The sequence below is a fragment of the Arvicanthis niloticus genome, chromosome 13 (genome assembly GCF_011762505.2).
Source record: "Arvicanthis niloticus isolate mArvNil1 chromosome 13, mArvNil1.pat.X, whole genome shotgun sequence".
Classification (NCBI taxonomy): domain Eukaryota; kingdom Metazoa; phylum Chordata; class Mammalia; order Rodentia; family Muridae; genus Arvicanthis; species Arvicanthis niloticus.
The window spans coordinates 58,388,148-58,406,940 of NC_047670.1; the positions used below are offsets into that span (position 1 = coordinate 58,388,148).

Sequence of the window (18,793 nt, forward strand, 5' to 3'; positions counted from 1 at the left end):
GCTGCTTTTATCCCACCCGAGACTTGAAGTCTCTTCCATCAGTGCTCCACTAGGTTATAAAGAATGTGTGTGTGTGTGTGTGTGTGTGTCTGTCTGTCTGTCTATCTGTCTGTGACAGTGGCCTATAAGGTGCTGTAGTACCCATGTTTCCTACTCATGACCACTGCAGTGTGGACCAGACATGTCTCAGAGAGCTTAGGGACCCTAGTAGAGGATAGACAGGTGCCTATGCTTGGCAACCCAACCCAGCAGGCCTGGGAACTTCTTTGCTGTTTTGATAAGCAGGAGAGGCAGCCCACTTACCTAAAAGGGGATGCCTCAGGGTATCCTTTGCTCGCTCCTGGCTGCGGGGCTGGAGATGGCACTTGGCATCTCTGATCTTGAAGCGGGCCTTCTGTCTGATGGGGGTGGTGGGGGCATCTGGGGAAAGCCAAAATTCCCCCAGGTGGCGGCCTCTCCTGTGGGCAAGGAGGTAGTGGGGGACGGGGGCTGCCAGAGGACAGGTCCTTCTGGAGCTAGGCGGAGGTTGGTGTGGGCCCTTCTGCCCTGGCAGCCCTCCTGGGTGGAGGGAGAACCCTCCCCTGACCCACTTGTTTTTCTCTCTATAAGGCCTGGAACAAGTATACACAAGGCTGGGTCAAGCTCAAGGCCAGGGGCCAGGCAGAGGTCTCCTGTGAGGAGGAAAGAACTCTGCTCACCTCCTCCTTCATGGCCAAAGTCAGAGACATGGCTTGTCCTTGTAGGAAAGAGGACAGGAGAGAAGTGCAAGGAAGGGGAGGGCCTTCAAACCCCAGGACACTTAGAACCTCTCCAGAGCAGACCCCCACAGACTGGAGTCCTACGATCCTGAATGCTCAGAACCCATTCTAGATGTCCTTGTCACATTATCCCAGCCTTCTGTGCCGTATGGGAGCAGGGTCTGTTCTGAGAGGCAGGGACCCTGAGCACCTCTTAAGCATAGAGTTCAAGGGCATCTCTGTGGCCTAAATTCAAGGCCATCCTTTGCTACACATAGCTTGTTCAAGGCCAGCCTGGGATATATGAGGCCATGTCTCAAACAATGGCAGTAACAGAGGTCTGTGGGATCTCAACATTCTGCAGTTACTGAATCACTATACTACTGTGACTGCAGTCAGAAAGGCCCTCTGCTGGCTCCCTGACTGTAGGCTGGGCCTCAGCCTCCAGGCTTCGAGGTCCTGGCCTTGTCATGTCTCCAGAATCCAGAGCCATAATGGGCAGGGCCCTGAGCAATCCCCCTCCCTCTCCTGACTCATGCACTGTGAAGACAGAAAGGGTCATCTAGTTGTTCAGTGTGGACAGGCCCACGGTTACCTGAGCAGCTGGGCCCCGCACCAGAGCTAGTGCCATTGCGCTTTGGTTGTGTCTTCCCCTGGAAACCTGGAACACCACAGCTCAGGATGTAGCTGTTTTCTGAGTCTGTGGAGAGACCAGTGGGTAAGGTTAGCCAGGGTGTACCTCCCTTCTAGGGGTCCAGATTCCTGAGGTCTCCAAGGGGTCTTGAATGAAGATCAAGACTGACCCCTGTGGAAATGGCCCAGGTCCACAGAGAGCCAGGGAGCTAGCTGTCTAGGAGTGCTGTGACTGGGAGCTCTACACTGGGCTCTGTCCTGAGGAACAGTGGGAGACAGGTGTGTACCCCAGGAAGCAGCATGTTAACCCATCCCATCCCAGAGGGCCAGGGGTTACCTGGCATGAAGAGACTGTGGCCCAGGCAGGACAGGAAGCAGTTTTCCACGCCACCCACCTTGCCACAGGACAGCTGGGCCTGGGCAGAGGCCTTGGACCGAGACAGGCACCCACTCATTTCTGAGGAGAAGAGAGACACAAAGAGGGCTTTAGTGCAGCTAGAGGATCTTGTGGTGCTCTCAGGGGCCCTGAATGTGGGTCAGTTCACTCTCCCAACCTCCTCACAAGGCCAGACACTAGTAGGAAGGCACTGCAGATCCATTTGGCAGTGTTGTACTGGCTACTGACAGGCAGCTTATTCTGTCCCCCTATAGTCCTGGTCTTGGCTGTCTTAAGAAGGTCATTTGCATCCTCAGACAGAAGCTCCTGAAGGCAGACTTGTCCTTAGAGCTGGTGTCCAATTTCCTCACACAGACACACATGCAGGCCAAACATCAATGCACATGACATAAAAGTAAGTAAGTAAGTAAGTAAATAAATAAATAAATGAATAAGATTTAAAACATCCCCAGGAAAAGGGCTGGGGGGATGGCTCAGCCTGTAAAGTGCTTTTTTTTTTTTTTTTTTTTTTTTTTTTTTTTTTTTTTTTGTCAAGCACAAGGACCTGAGCTCAGATACCCAACATGTAAAAGCCAGGCGTGCGAGCACATGGGGGGTGAGTGCTGGTGGGGGTGGTGTCAGAGACAGATGGATTCCTGGAGCTCATTGATCAATCAGCCTAGCTGCCTCAAAAGGATAAGGTAAAGGGCAAGAAAGATACCCAGTGTAGGCTTCTGGCTATCACACTTACATGGACACATGGGCATGTGTGCCCTACACACACATGCAGATATGCATATATACCATAGATAGATAGATAGATAGATAGATAGATAGATAGATAGATGATAGATAGATGATAGATAGATAGATAGATAGATAGATATGGAAGGTAGCACACACTTAGTAGGCATCTGATGGTAATTGATGGGCTCTGAGCCAGAATAGGCAGAGTGCCACACACTCTGAGCCACTACCCAAGCGAAGCCATTCTAGTGACCAGATCACAAGGCTCTATCAAAAGCCAAATCCCTCCATAGGCAGGACAAGCCACGCTTAGACTCTCTCTAGTCCAAACCTAACACTGCCTGAAACAAATTTACCTCACACTCACCTCTGAAGATCAGAGCATGCTTTGCTCAGTGAGCAAGTCTGAAACACAACTCCCCCTGGTGGAGGCCACTGCTTAGCTTCCTGTGCCTACCTTCAGCTTGCTCTCCCCAGGGCATCACCAGTCCCTAAAGTCATTCTGGTCCTTTGATCCAGAATCAAACCTAGGACTTCACACATGAAGTCTCTGACATTGAGCTGAGCTACAGGCCCCAGCCAACCTGCCTCTTTCTTTTAAAAATTTTATTTTATATGTATGGGTGTTTTTCTGTTTTTTTTTTTTTTTTCTGCATGTGTGCCTGTGTACCAAGCTGTGTGTCTGGTGCCCACAAAGGCAAGAAGAGGGTGTTGGATCACCTCAAACTGGAGTTTCAGATGGTTGTGAGCTACCCTGTAGGTGTTAAGAATCTATCTTGGGTCCTCTGGAAGAGCAGCTAATGCTTTTAACTGCTGACCTAGGTCTCCGGCCTCTCCTGACTTCTTCCTTGACAAACCCTTATTTTCTTGGTGCTGTCCTTGGCCAAGGAAAAACTTCACTGTACAGGATTCTATAAAAATCATTTGCCCAGGGCAGGGGACCAGCTCTGCTAGTAAAGTCTTTGTCCCATAAGCATGAAGACCTGTGTCTTAGGTTTTCCATTGCTGTGAAGAGACACCATGACCAAGGCAACTCTTATAAAGGACAATTATTTAGGGCTGGCTTACAGGTTCAGAGGTTCAGTCCATTATCATGGCAGGAGTCATGGCAGCATCCAGGCAGACATGGTGCTGGAGAAGGAGCTGAGAGTCCTAGGTCTTGATCCAACTGCAGCCAAGAAATGACTGTACCCCAAGCAGCTAGGAGGAGGGTTTCAAAGCCCATCCCCGAAGTGACACTCTTCCTCCAACAAGACCACACCTACTCCAACAAGGCCACACCTCCCGGTAGTGCCACTCCTGGGCCAAGCATATTCAAACCACCACAACCTGAGTTTGATTCCAAGAACACATTTTTAAAAAACCTGGGTGTGACACATAGGATTGTAATCCTGGTGCTGGGGAAGCTGACAGGCCAATTAACAAGCTTGCTGGAGTAGTAGAGGAAGGCGTCTGATGCCCTATTTGGGCTTCCACAGGGGTGAGCATCTACATAGTCACGTGGTGGTTCATATCACTCACTGAATGTGCTAAACCCCACTATACTATTTCTGAATTGCATGGTGAATTCTGTGCACAGCATGTGAGTTACCTCTCAAGACAGCTATTAACAGAAAAGGAAAAAAAAAACCAAACTCATGAGAGATCCCATTAGTCTGAACACACAGGAATCACTCAGCTGAGTGGAGCCTGTCTCAGACCCATACTGTGGCTACAGATAACAGGGTAAATGCTTACCGAGAGCCACGGCAGAGCCTTTAGAGTCATGAGCAATACTAGAACGCTCAGAAAACTGTGTGCTTTATGGTCACAGCTGAACCCTGACGTACGATGGAGGAGCCTGAAGTCACCAGAAGTGTCTTCCCAGATCACCACTTTCAACAGGCTGCTCTGGCCTGAGAACTAAGGCCAGGGCCTTGGCTAGCACAGACAGCCAAATCCCACACACCATCATAGACACTGTACCTGGAAGCATCCTGTTCTCTGGTGAGGCCATGCCATCCCCCAGGTACCCTTACACATAGATGTCTGCTAACACCTTCTTGACACCCCACCCTGTGGGACCAAAACAGCCAGGGAAGGTTTTCCTGTGTCCCAGCAATTTGTTACTAGGTTGGAACCAGCTCAGCCCCAGACAGATATAAAGACAGGCTGGAAGCGTTCTTTAGGCTACCCTCGGGGCTCTTGGTAGACGGAAACAGTAAGAGTTGTTTTTAGATGAGCTGAAGGAGCCCTGCTGAAAAGGATCCTTGCACTCTCAGGAGCTGGAAGAAGATGCCCTGCCTTCACATTTGGGGCACTCGGAAACACTTGGCAAGTGATAAAGACTCATGCTATTGGAAGAGTTTATCACGATGTGCTTAGAAACACCACTGTCTTCATTATCCTTGCTGTCCTGGAAGACTAGCAATGAATTTTCCAGAATGTAAAGTCACTGTGGAGAAGCCTTAGCTGAGGCTCTTCAGAGACCATCCCAGTGCACTAAAACTGACTACCCAGGATTCAGAGCTGATGACTGCAGTCACACAGCAGCTTAGCTAAAGACCATAGGAGGAAACCTACTTAGATGTCAGCTACTGCTCAGCTCCACGTGCTCCTTGGAGAGTGCTCACACTTGTCTTTTTTTTTTTTTTTTTTTTTTTTTTTTTTTTTTTTTTAAATGATGCGGGCTCATGTAGCCCATTTTGGCCTCAGATTTGCCGTGGAGCTAAGGAGAATCTTGAACTTCCGGTCCTCCTGCCAGGGCCTCTCAAGCTCTGAGATGACAAGTGTGTGGCCACCATACCCAGCTGTCTTTGTCTTCTCATGATGAATCCCACTGTTGGGCTTTAAGGTTCAACCTTTCTGACTTAACTGATTAAGCATGACCGCCCAGCTGCATATCACCTCTACTGGGATAGCTGCTATCTGAATTCTGTAATCAGATCTCCATTCAGTGCTAATTTGAAAACCACAGGCTGTGCTCTTTGTGATCAGAGAAAGGCTCTAGCATTGTGAGAAGCAGCCTTGGGGATCCCTGCCGAGCACCTGTGGGTACCTATCACCCTCTCTTCTCCAGCCTGGCACCACTGAGAAGAGTCTTATCTCTTAGGAAAAGCTGGCTAGTCGGTACTGCAAGGACCAGGCTGGCTACTCTGTGGGGACTATGGGATCTTTCCAACTTCAGGACCTTCCACTGCAACATCGCAGTGGCCTGTGCTCTCCTTCCAGGAATTGGAGAGACGGGGTCCTTTTGAGAGGAGTGGTAATTAGGGGTGATTAGTTCACTGGATTAGACTGGCCATCCATGGGGGTCAGGCAATCCAGAGTGCTCACTAAAAGTTTGCCCTGGTGTAGCCTTATATAACCCTAGCATTGAGAGGTGGGAACCGGGGAATCAGGAATTCAAGGCCAGCCTCAGCTACCTGGGTGTGGCTCATTGGTAGAACTAGCATGCAGGAGGCCTTGGGTTCTAATCTTAGCACTGAAGAACAAATGGATAGGAAGAACCCCTCTTTCTGGGTGACAGTGAAAATGGCAGCCTGTGCAACCATGGAGGGGCAGCAGAGAGGGTCTGAGCAGGCTGCCTTGTTACCACAGTCCTCGACTGTAGAACAACCTGGAACCTTCCTTGGTTATCTCTGGGTCTAGCAACTGCTTCAAGCTTGACCTGGATTCATGGTGGAGTGAGGGAAGCAAGCCACACCAAGGCTGAGGGAAGGCAGTTTGGATGCCTGTGGTAGATTTACTGAGACCTTGGTCCTGCTAGCTCACGGACACAGAAAGCCTTCCAGCACTTCTATTGGTGTCCTCGGTTATATTTATCTGTCTCAGTCAGACTATGCCCAGTGTCCAGAACATTCAGTTCCCCAGGTGACTTAAAGGAGGAAGTGGTATAACATGTCACTCACCAACATAACAGCAGTCGGGCCAATGGCAGTTAGCCCTCCCTCCGTGACAGGCCACCAATAGCAGTCATACCTTGTGGTGGTTTGAATAAGAATGTCCCCCATAGGCTCATGTATTTGAATGCTTAGTCATCAAGGGATGAAAATAGCAGAAAGGATTAGAAGGATTAGGAGGTGTGGCCTTATTGGAGTAGGTGTGGCCTTTTGGAGGAAGTGTGTCACTGGGGGTGGGTTTTGAGGCTTCAAAAGCCCATGCTAGGCCTAAGCTCTCTACCTGTGGAGCTAGTGATAGCTCTTGGCTACTGTTTTAGCACCTGCTTGCATGCTGCCATGCTTCCTGCCATGATGATAATAGACTGAACCTCTGAAGTGGTAAGCATGCCTCAATTAAATGCTTTCTTTTATAAGAGTTGCCTTGGCCATGGTGTCTCTTCACAGCAATAGAATAGTGACTAAGATAGACCCCCACCAGTGGCATATCATTCAGGGGCAGCAGCACAGTAAAGACTGGACAAGTCCTGATGCTTTAGGTATCCTTGGTTTAGGGGTGTTGGGGCAGGGTGGGTTGACATGGAGCAAATGCAGGGAAGATGATGGCCATTCTAACAACCGGACCCTGGCTGAATATGGTAGAGCATGCCTATAATCCCAGAAGGCAGAGGCAGGAGGATTCTGTGAGTTTGAACCCAACCTGGTCTATAAGGTGAGTCCCAGGCCAGCCAGGGCTACGAATGAGACCCTATATCAAAACAACAGAATAAGAAGGGGTAAGGGTAGACCTGGGGTTTGATTCTCATGTAAATGGAGCCTTGCTGGAGCCTCCTGGGAGAGCTTTAGTTTTTTTTTTCATTAATAGGGACTCTGATGGTTTATATATGCTTGGCCCAGGGAATGGCACTATCAGAAGGTGTGGCCCTGTTGGAGTAGCTGTGTCACTGTGGGTGTGGCCTTTAAGACCCTCAGACTAGCTGCCTGAAAGCCAGTATTCTGCAAGCAGCCTTCAGATGAAGATGTAGAACTCTCAGCTTTCCTGCACCATGCCTGCTCAGATGCTGCCATGTTCCTGCCTTGATGATAATGGACTGAACCTGTAAGGCAGCCCCAATTAACTGTTGTCCTTATAAGAGTTGCCTTGGTCATGGTGTCTGTTCACAGCAGTAAACCCCCACCTAAGACAGGGACTGAACCTAGTACCTCGTGTGTGCTAGGCAGGTTCTCTACGACTGAAGTGCATTAGCAGCTCTCTTTTTACTTCTATTTTGAGTCTCACTGAATTGTTTGAAGATCTCTTGCATGCCCTCCCCCATAGAGAGGGTGGGCCAGCCGGTGGACCCTCCCCACTCACCCACACAGTCCTTCCGGTTCCAGTGCAGCCTCCTTCCTGGTGGGCACACACACTCGTAGCTGCCCTTGGTGTTGACACAACCCTGCTCACAGCCACCGTTGTCCATGCTACACTCATCCACGTCTGGAAACACAGGCAGGAGAGTGAGGGAAGGAGGGGGTGGGAACCACCAGCCCAGGCCACACCCAGGACTGGAGACCAGGAAGCTCCTGATCCCAGTCCAGTCTGGCAGAGGCCCCAGGAATCGCGAATGTCTTGTCCCCTCAGGGAAAGCACCGGCTTCTTGTCAACCTTACTTTCCCCTCCTGGATAGTAGGCACCAGCCTGAAAGAAGCCACCTAAGACTCTTCCTCCTCTGACCAAAAACCTCCTTTAGGCAAGGGCTAGCTAGCTTTTCCTGCTCCAGGTCACCCAGGCTTTCAGCACAGTGTGCCATCCCATCAGTCAGGGAAGTAGTATTTGAGAGTCCCTTGACAATGGCACCAGCATCTAGTGGCTATTCTGTCCCTGTCTCCAGTATTATCTGGCCCTCTTTAGCTTCGTACTGGTCTCAGGTCATGGAGAAAGAAGAGAGGTCATGACGACTCCCTCATTCCCCCTCTCCCCATCTCATTAGCCACATCTGGCCTAATGTCCTTTGGCCCAGCTCATGTTCCTGTTCACTTTGGTGCTGGCCATGGAACCCAGGGTTCTAGGTAAGAACTCCATCCCAGGCTCCTGAGTCGTCTCTCCAGCTCTGTCCTCCCCCACCCTCACCCCAGAGGTTAAGATCTCAGGCCATGAGCCGTCTCCTCCATGGGCTGCCTGGATCTCATGTTCCCGTCCTCGAACAGACAAAGAGTCCTGCATCACACAGATATGACTATCTAGTATTCTGCTTCAAGCCTTCCTGCGTTGGTGTGTAACACTGTAAAGAAGCCCTTGGGCTTCCTCTAGGCTCATACACCTCTGTATATCCTGGGCATGTATCTCCCCAGGGGATATTACCCTGTTTCCTGCTGCTCGTGGGCTCATCCCTGCTACAGCCTTGCCTCTGTGCATCTGAACATGTTGTTCCCTGGGACTGTTTTCCCATCTTGACCCAAACGTTCCTCCTTTAGGATTCTTATTGTCTCACCATCTTTCCTGACTCCAGAATGCACTTTCTGGAATTTTCTGTGCATTGGCCACCCACTTCTGGACTGGGTCAGGAAATGAGGTCCTGGGCTTATGCTTCCAAGCTGGCTAAGGCACCTTCATGATGCCTCCTATACCCTGCCTCCCCCCATCCCCCAGCCCTGTCCTCTGCCTTATGCCTGTTTGGCAGAATCCCAGCCTTGCAAGGTCCCTCCCAAGCCCACCAGGGTCAAGGTCAGGACTGGGGTATGGGGAGCACTGTTGATGGCCATGCCAGGCGCGTGCCTCGAGGGGGAGGTGGCCCTGGCAGGCGGGCTGCAGACCTCCGCAGTGGGTTGTCCCGTAGAGTGTGTAGCCTCGGTGACACAGGCACTGGAAGCTGCCAGGGGAGTTGATGCAGATGTGGTCACAGGTCCGCTCAAAGGAACACTCGTCAATGTCTGTGGTCACAGGGAGACAGGGTGGGGTGTCAGCTTGAGGTGACTCTGCAGGTCTGTCACCCATGGAACATCCCGCCTGGATGGTTCCTGGATCCTGAGGCTCAGCACAGCCTCCAGTCTATTACATTTCTTGTTGCTTACTTTCCCACACTGTCTCTACTAGCCCTGTTGCTGGGGTAGAATCCCCTCATGTCTGCTGTGGAAGTGGGTGGGGCAGAATATCACCAGTAGAGGATTATTATGGACCTCTATTGATATCTCATCCAACTGTGGTCTGGAAAGATATTTACATTTGCTTTAGCGTGCGTGTGCATGTGTGTGTACAGGTGCGTGTGCATGTGTGTGTGCATGTGTGTGTACAGGTGCGTGTGCATGTGTGTGTGCAGGTGCGTGTGCATGTGTGTGCAGGCGCCCATGTGTGCCTGTGTGTTTATCTGTGCATACATGTGCAGGACAGAGGTCAATGTTGGGTATCTTCCTCATTCACACTCCACCTTAATTACCTGTTTTACAATTTGTTGTTTTAAATTTTGTGTATGTGAGTACCCAAGGAGGACAGAAGAGGGCGTCAGAGCTCCAGGAGCTAGAGTTCCCGGCCTGATGTGGGTGCTGAGAACTGACCCTCCACCTCATGCTTAGCCACTGAGCCAGCACTCCAGCCTTATCTTTATTTTCGATACAGGCTCTTTCACAGAATGGTAAGCTCACTGTTGGCGACACTGACTAGGCTAGCCCATCCAGGGGTCCTCTTGACTCTCCTGGTCACTATGCTGGGTTTACAGGCATGTGTTGCCATGCTTGGTTTTTACACGGCTGCCGGGGATGTGAAATCCTCGTGCTTGCTCAACAAGCACTTCCTACTGAGCCATCTTCCCATCTGTTTCTGTTTCACTTCTGAGGCTGGGTCTCATGTAGCTCAAGCTGGCTTTAACTCTTGCCGCTGCTTCCTGAGTACTGGGATCATAGGCCTGCGGTGCCATGCTTTGACAGGAAAGGAACTAAGTACACATGTCAGGAAGGGAAATGACTGGGACTTGCCCAAGAACCCTCAAGAGGAAGCTGAAATAGAATATAAACTTATGATGTTGACAAAAGTGCCTTCTCGACACCCGAAGATGTATCCAGAGAGGTTAGGAAAGTGGTACCACAGAAGAGGGGCCAGGGAGTACACTACCCACACAGCTTTAAAAAGTAGCTCTGATAGCACACTGCATTTGACTGTGAATTTCCTCAGGGAGCCAAAGTTAAAAGGAAATGGGGAGTCACTGGTTGCCTGCCCATCAGCCATCCCATTGGTTCCAAGGGCTGGGGTGTTGCTGTGACAGGCCTGACCGTGCTGTTTGTTGGAGGAATATGGAAGATTTTGGGACTTTGGACTAGAAAAGCAGTTGAATGCTTTAAGTGGGACTTAATGGGCCATGCTAGTGGGAACATGGAAGACAGGGCTGAGGGTGATTTGAACAGTTCAATAAGTTTCAGAAGGTAAGAATATTAATAAATGGGTTAGAGAACATTTTTGGGATATTTTGGCAAAGAATTGTGACTTTTTGCCCTTGTCCTAGAAACCTGCCTGACCCCACGCTAAAGAGTTTTGGATTAATGGCGTTGGCAGAGGGGATTTCAAGACAACCTAGTATCAACTGCGTTATTGATGTAGTTGCTAGTGGTCACTCTGATGCAGCTCTATAATGAAAAGAAATCAAGCTAGACAAAGAGAAATACACATGTACAGCATCAGGAGAAAAAGACACCAGAAAAGGCGATATTGGAGCCAAGTCTTAAGCTCCAGGGGATAAAAAATTTAAAGAAAAGCAGATGCTAAATGGAATAAAGGGAGTGGTGACCTCAGGGTAAGACCCCTCCCTGCTAAGGTTCCACATTATAAAAAGGAAGGCCTAAACTGGGAAGGGAACCGTCAACACTGAGAGTTGATGCGAATGTTATTGAACAGGGGGCCAAGTTCCAGCCCCAACAAGCAGAACTTGGCAACATAGGCCATGGTTCTGGCTTTAGAGTCGAGAATACAAGAAAGGGATTGTAGAATTCCTCCCCCTTGTGGGGCGGGGACCTCTAAGGAAAGCTGCTGAGGCCAGGCACTTGATAGGGGTGTCCCTGCATGGAGACTCAGGCCCTGGAAAGCTGCTGAGGCCAGGCACATGTTAGGGGTGTCCCTGCATGGAGGTTCAGGCCCTTGTGTGAAGCTCTGAAGAAGAAACCTGGGTTTCAATGGAGACCCCAAAATATTGGAGATGCTAGAACATGAGATACCTGCCAAGTAGATCGGCTAACAGGGAGTGGAACCAGCCAGGGAGAGACAGAGACAGAGACAGAGACAGAGACAGAGAGACACACACAGGGAGGTGTGTTTTAGTCAACAAAGCTAAAAGAAGTTAGAGATCTGACATCAGACATGGAGACGCAGAGTTTGGCGACTGCCTGCTGGTTTTTGGTTTTGCTTTGGTCCAGTATTTCCCCACCATGTTCCTGTTAGTTTCTTTTGGAATGGTAATGTCTATTCTGTACATTGTACGTGGATGTATGTGATCTGCTTTTTAATTTTGATTTTATACGTTACACTTAAGAGTTTGCCTTGAGTCTCAGAAGAGAATTTGAATTTTTAAGCAGTCTTGAGAGCGTGAAAGACTATGGGGACTTTTGAAATTGGACTAAATGCATTTTTCTTTGTTTTTTTTCTTTCTTTTCTCTTTTTTTCTTTCTTTTTTCCTTGTTTGTGGTTGTTGTCTGTTTTTTTTTGAGACAGGGTCTCACTATGTAGCCCTGGCTTTCCTGGAACTCACTCTGTAGACCAAGCTGGACTCAAACTCACAGAGATTCACCTGCCTCTGCCCCTTCCTGAATGCTGGGATTAAAGCAGTGAGCCACCACTGCCCGCGCATTTTTCATTATGCAATGGCTACAAGCCTTTGGGGACCAGGGAGTAGAATGTGGTGGTTTGAATAAAAATGGCCCTCATAGGCTCATATACTTGAATACTTAGTCATTAGGGAATAGAACTGTTGGAAAAGATGATAAGGAATAGATGTGCCCTTGGTGGAGGAAGTGTGTCTCTGGGGATGAGCTTTGAAGTTTCAAAAACCTACACGAGGGCCAGTCTAACTGTCTATGGATCAGCTACTGCTCCAGCACCAGGCTCCCCTCCTGCATGTTAATGGACTGAGCCTCTGCAACTATGAGCCAGCCCCCAATTAAATGCTTTCTCTTATAAGCATTGCCTTGCTCATGGTGTCGCTTCACAGAAATAGAACAGTGACTCACATATAATAGTTATTTCCCTCGGAATTTAGGCCTATGATTGTTTCCGGTAAGCACGGAATCCATTTCTCCTGAGAAGCTTGTGAAATAGACACTGACCTGACCCTTCACGGGGACAGCAGTTTAGAGTTTGTTTTTTGAATACATTGGCTCTAACTCTAGTGATGTCACATATATGTGCTCATAAGACGCTAATGCAAGAAAGACGCTGTGCTGTGGGTACTCAAATGAGGGTGTGGCTCTCCCTGGGGTCTGGAAGGACCTCCCGGGTTGCCGATGGGTACTACTTAGAATGGAGGAGGGTGCTTCAGGCAAAGGCAGGGAGGCCAGGGGGCTGTATGGAGGTCAAAGGGCTCCGGGATAGTACTAAGGAGCTTGGACCTGAGGAGTCTTCAGATAGATAAGCTAGAAAAAGGTGGAGACACAAACGGGGCTAGGTGGGGAAGATGCCGGCAAGGCCCCGGTGCAGAGCCTTGGTGTGCCTACTACCTTGCCTGCTCCCTCAGGGGTAGTTGAGGATGCAAAGACAAAGGATCTTTGCCCAGTGGCTGTCAGCTTTCCTGACGATGTGATTCTTTAATATAGTCCCTCACGTTGTGTGACCTCCAACCATAAAATTATCTCATTGCTACTTCATAACTGCAATTCTGCTACTATTATGGATCATAATGTAAATATCTGACATGCAGGATCTCTGATATTCAATCCCTGTGAAAGGGTCCTTCAACTCCCAAAGGGCCTGTGACCCACAGGTTGAGAACCACGGCTCTTGGCCCTCTACAGAGCTTGTAAACAAACAGTGTAACAAAGCCAGGATGTGGAGGAGTTCTCAGGGCTGGTCAGCTGCTGGGATCCTGACCAGCCTGCATCCAGAGGAGATGGGCCAGGATGCTCATCCAGGGAAACGAGGCTTGGCTTAGGGGAGGCTGTGGTTGGAGCCCTGACCCAGTGAGTCGGAGGTCACACTGGTATGCCTTGGTGGCCTCCTCTTACCAGGACCTGGGACTTGAGGGCTTCACTACTCAGACACTCACAGGCAGAGTCTTTCTAATAACGAAGGGTCACCTACTCTGCAACTATGGAGGCCTTATGGGAACAAAACAACCAGCTCTTGATAGGATAGTCAGAGTTAGAACTGAGGCTCTGATGCTTTTCATGTTTTCTCCTGAGGTTGGTCCTCCAGGGCACCTGCCTCCTTCCCAATGGCTCTGTTCAGCTCCACTGAGGTCTCAGGTACCAAAAACTCCCACTCCTAATGGGCCAACTTCCTGCTTCTCTTGGGAAACGATTTGTCCAGCATGTTGCCAGGAATCTTCCTGATCACCCTCCTCCTGGGATCCCTGCATCCTAGGGACCACTGGGCTTGAGTTATCCAAGCCACTGTTGGAAAGCGTCTGTGATATGCCATGTCTTCCACTAGAAGGCAGTATTGTGCCTTCAGAGCCAGCTTGCCAGAGCAGGGAAGGCATGAATAGGAAGGGAGAGTCAGTGGGCCTTAGTTTCCCATAAATACCTATTTTAGATTAGGTCTCACTGTGTAGCCCAGGCTAGACTCAATCTTGCAACTATGCTCCAGCTGGAATTGGGGTGAGAACCGCCATCTCCAGATGTTTTCTCATCTATAAAGGGGACAGGAGACAAGGTTGGACTGTGTGGCTGTAAGTCATGAAGGTCAGGCCAACAAGAGCAGGCACGGAGTTCTGGAGAATTCTGCATCTTGAACTACCCACTTTGAGTACTTTCCTCTCCAGGAGTCTGCAAGAATCTGGAAGAAAGGGACACTGACCACGACCAATGACTGTGGTTCCTGGGGTCTGGTGGGTGGGTGCTCACCTTGGCACGTCCGCTCGTCTGTCAGTAGCTTGTGGCCCTTTTGGCAGCCGCATTCAAAGCTGCCCACGGTGTTTCGGCAGAAGTGGTCACAGCCTCCGTTGTTCATCAAGCACTCGTTTATGTCTGAAGAGATCGAAGAGGGGAGTAGGCTCGGGCTCCATGGAGGGGATGGTGTGGGGAAGGGGGAGCGCCATCCTGCCTTCTTGGTCTTGACCAGCATGCTGCTCATTGCCTAGGGCTAGCCTCAGGTCCCCAGTTGAGCACAGATAGGAAGAATCTGGGTGAATACCTAACCCGGGGCTCTCCAAGGTCTCCAACTTCCTCTGTAAGCCTATACCTTGTGTTAGGGGATCAATGGGGAGAGTGATGCCCCCCCACCCCCGGCCCCCCATGATCCTTTATCCAAACATCTGGGGAGGCATTCTGGAAGGAGTGAGGTTGCAGCAGTGGCTGCATGAGCTGCATGAGCACTGTGCATGAGCACAGGTGACATGGGCAAACTGTGCTCCCCCCTCCAATCCTGGATGAGGATAGAAATAATACAAGACAGCTGCTATGAGGATGATAGGATGTCACATCTCCAAGGTGTGGGGGCTGGGAATATCAGTACAATTGGGAAGCAGGTGTCAGTGCTGGCTGCCTGCTGAGGAGAAGCTGTGTGGAGGAGGAAGTGAGGGGGTGAGGCTTCCCAGTGAGTGAGGGCTGGGCCCACCTCACTCCCCCTCTGCCCGAGTTGTTCTTTCAGCAGGCAGTGAGTAGTGGCTGTACTCCACAGATCACAGACAACACCCCATGCCTTTTTGATGCTCCTCATGCTGTGGCTCCTCAGGAGCAAGCCCGTCAGCTGCTGGCCTCAGCTCACATTTTCCCACTGACAGGGAGCTTTCTCCCTCAGAGTGTGGGCTTCTGGGTAACACTTCAAGGATGTCTGTTCACTTCTGTGAACGCCTCTGTCCGTGTCCTGCTCACTGGAGCTCGGTGTTACCCATGGTTGAACTCTTGCCCCCTCCCACAGGCCTTTGGAGCCTCCCTAACATCCCTCTGTTCCCGAGCCTGTCAGTGAAGCTCAGGCTGGTGCAGCTGGCTTACAGCAAGGTTGAGAGAAAGCCGCTCTTCTCCCTAGCACAGGACCTGGTGGTGGTGGTGTTGGCCTCCCATGAACCTCAGTCTCCATTTCTGCTTCTCTCATCTCTTCACTATACCCTGTGTCCTTCTCTCCCACATGGGTAACCTGTACTCCCTTCCACAGTATATCTGTCAAGTATGCTGAGGCCTCTGTTTTCCCAGGATAAGATCCCAGCCCTAGGGGAGGGCAGATTCTCCAAGCTCTTCCCTCTGCATCTTCCCACTTCTCCCTGCAGGACTCTGCCCACCCAGTCCTAGAGAGGCGACTTTCTTGTCATGGACCCTGTTCTCAGGGACACAGAGACCCTGAGGCAGGTTTTCAGGGCCAGACACTTCCTAAGAATGTTCATCAAATTAAGAGTTGAAAGGTATCAATACCGAGGCAAGGATCTCAGACACTAGGAGGAGCTGAGGGCACAGAGGCTGTGGGCCCAGGCTCCGGTATATAGGGTACTCTAGTGGGGTGAGCCACAAGATCACACAGATCACAGAGCCCCCTCTTCCCTTCCACTGTCCCACTGGACACAGCCTGGCCACCTGCATGGCCTAGGAGTGAGGGTTTTCAGGTGGGTACAGAGGCAGGCCAAGGGCTAGGCTGGGCTGGCCTGCAGGACCGTTGAGGACATAGTCTTTCCCATAGTCTTTTGATGAAAGCCCTGGCAGGTGGCCTGTTTGGCCCAGGGCATGGAACCAGCGGTGGGTGGGGGCTCTCCCAGGCTATTCTGGGAGATGGTGGGAGGAGGGGCTCCCATATCAGAAGCAATCTAGGTTCCTGTTCCGGAGCCTCCTCTCCGGGGAAGGATCACTTAGCTAGATTCTCATCTGATAGTAAGCACCACTGTACCAAACAGGGAGCCCAGGGCTGGGTGGCCTAGAGCAGAGCTAGGTCTGGAATTAACTCCCAAACCCCTCAGCCCCTTGCTTGGGCAAATGCTCCATCTTCCCACCTTGCTTGCACCTGCTCTGATGCACCTAACTGGCCCAGGGCGTTCCGCTCTGGGTTTCCCAGCTGTCACCGCCTCCTGTAGCCACCTGTCTTGCCTGACGATGAGTCCTGGGCTCTCGGAAAACACTGAACTTTTGAAGTCATCCCTTTGATATTGTCCCCTGGACCTTTGCCAAGATCAGAGCGTACACCTGACTGGTGAGCTAGAATCCCGGGGCAGGTCCTCAGGTGCGCTAGAAAGCCCCTGTTGGCTTGTGCTGCCCGGGTCCCTCAGCCCTGCAGGGACCCCTTTAGCCCTCTGTCAGGAACTCTACAACAGCACCCCTGAGGTCTGTGGTTGCTACCTGGCTTCCTGGACTTGGAGATGTCACAGTGGCCACGTCAGGCACTTACACACGAGTTCCTCCCTCTTCAATGTTAGTAGCACCCACAGAGGAATCTCAGCTCTGCTTTCTCCCCTGCCATGGTCACCTGGCCCAAACAATGCTACCTGAAGCCATGTTTCTCTTTAAGATCCTGCCCAGGGGCCAGGCAGTGCTATGGAACCATCTCAAAACAACAACCTGGACCTGTGCCTGACCTACCTAACCTGTACAAGGGTCTGGCTAGTAGTCACTGGAAATGCTGTCATCCCCCATTCTGGTGAAGGCCACTGCCTCCCACCTTCTACCAGCAGCTCACAAGGACTTCAACATTCACAGGCAAGACGCTGGTACATTTTTACCTCAGAGACTGACAGAAGCACGTCATCTCTAGGTGCAGCTCTTCTCAGCACCTCAACCCAGCAGGAGTCAGAGCCTCAGTTACATGAGTGTGCTGGCCCACTCTAGAAGTCATGAGGGAATGAGGGCCCCAAGGTATTCATGGAGGAGGTTTGGCCAAAGGACTGGGCAGGACCAATCTGGTTACAGGGCCCAACCATTTGAAGCAGAGCCATGGGAAACCCAAGAGTCACTAGGGACCAGGGCCTAAGGCTAGACTGTCCCCTTTACACCTATCTCCCTTAAAATGGAGTGCAGATCAGAACACGGTTTGGGCTACTGACACAGGGTGGGGCAGTGGCTCCTCTCCTCTGTCTTCTCTCAGACCACATATGGCCCAGGCCCATTCTGGCTAGATATGTTGCCTTCCAGATGTGAGAAGCCGGTCTCTATTTCTCTATTCCTGACCACGGTGGTCACAGGAATGAAGCTCTGCACGGCCCCCTTGTCCAGGGTCAGCCTATGTTGCAGAGGGTGCAGCAAGGCCTGAATCTACCCTCTTCTGGCCTGGGGTTCCACATGGTGGCTGGCTTTGTGGGGAAGACAGCGGGAAGTTTCGCCCTGTCTTCTCTTTTGCATAGCTGCAGGGCAGTCTTACCTTCCACCTCATGCATCTGCATCCTCACCTCCAGGTACCCCAGTTTCTATGCCAAAGTCCTTCTGCCTTTGGTTGAGAACCCCTCACACATTTGTGGTAGGGACACACAATGATTCATGCCATGTGCCAGGATGTCCCTACTAGCTCTGAAGGTCACACAATGAAAGGTCAAGGGTTGGGCCACATACCATACTCCCTAGTCCTAGAGCTGAATCAGGCCCAGAATGTTCTGTGGTGGTTATTGTTGGCTCTTAAGCTACAGGCAAATCCTATGGCATTGGGACCTTCCTGACCAAAACCCAGGACACTACCCTGTGTGCCACAGTACCCTGCTGGAGCCTCTCCCTCCTCTTGACATCGCCGACAGCCACTCCTGTGGTTGCCAGCTGTCGTTCAGCTGGTTATCTGTCCTCCAGCCTGGTTATCTGAGGCCAGCTGTAGGACCATACGTGCCACCTGGGGGAGGTGGGGCTGCAGCAACACAGCCCATGTGCTGACCTTTGCATGTCTTGCCATCTGGCTGCAGCGTGAATCCAACTGGGCAGCTGCACCGTACGCCGGTGGCAGTGTCCTTACACGTCCGGTCGCAGCCTCCGTTGTTCACCGCACATGTCTCTGGGGAGGGGAGGGGAGAGACAGAGATGCTCAATTTCCCCAGGAACCAGCCTACCATCTTTCCCCATCCTCGAGACCCAGAAATCTGGGCTCAAGTTTTATCTGTGGTACCCTGGCTGTCCATCTGTAAAATGGGTGACTGGTACCATTCATGTGGAAATGTCTGTAAATGACTTCAGGTTGTGCTAGGGTAAAGGTTATTGCTCACAGTGGGGAGGTTGTGTTTTTAGGATGAGTGGTGAGACTAGCCTAGCGGCGGCTGCGTAGCACTGTTTTAAATCTTTGCCTTGCTTGGATTCAGACACCCAATGCTGCTGGTGACTGCCAGAAGGCATGAGGGCTCTTAAGCCCAGCCTGTGTG

General features: G+C 50.9%; 1 protein-coding gene across 2 annotated transcripts in view; it reads right to left on the bottom strand.

The window, feature by feature from the left end:
• Positions 1-18,793, bottom strand: part of Scube1 (signal peptide, CUB domain and EGF like domain containing 1) — a 114,699-nt gene that overhangs the window by 12,295 nt on the left and 83,611 nt on the right. For both annotated transcript variants that reach the window (XM_076911761.1, XM_076911760.1), the window contains 7 exons: positions 18,316-18,432; positions 14,388-14,510; positions 9,165-9,281; positions 7,726-7,848; positions 1,708-1,827; positions 1,333-1,437; positions 304-420 (listed from right to left, as the gene is read on the bottom strand). In XM_076911761.1, coding sequence (XP_076767876.1) covers positions 304-420; positions 1,333-1,437; positions 1,708-1,827; positions 7,726-7,848; positions 9,165-9,281; positions 14,388-14,510; positions 18,316-18,432 — 822 coding nt within the window. The remainder of the gene's footprint in view (positions 1-303; positions 421-1,332; positions 1,438-1,707; positions 1,828-7,725; positions 7,849-9,164; positions 9,282-14,387; positions 14,511-18,315; positions 18,433-18,793) is intronic.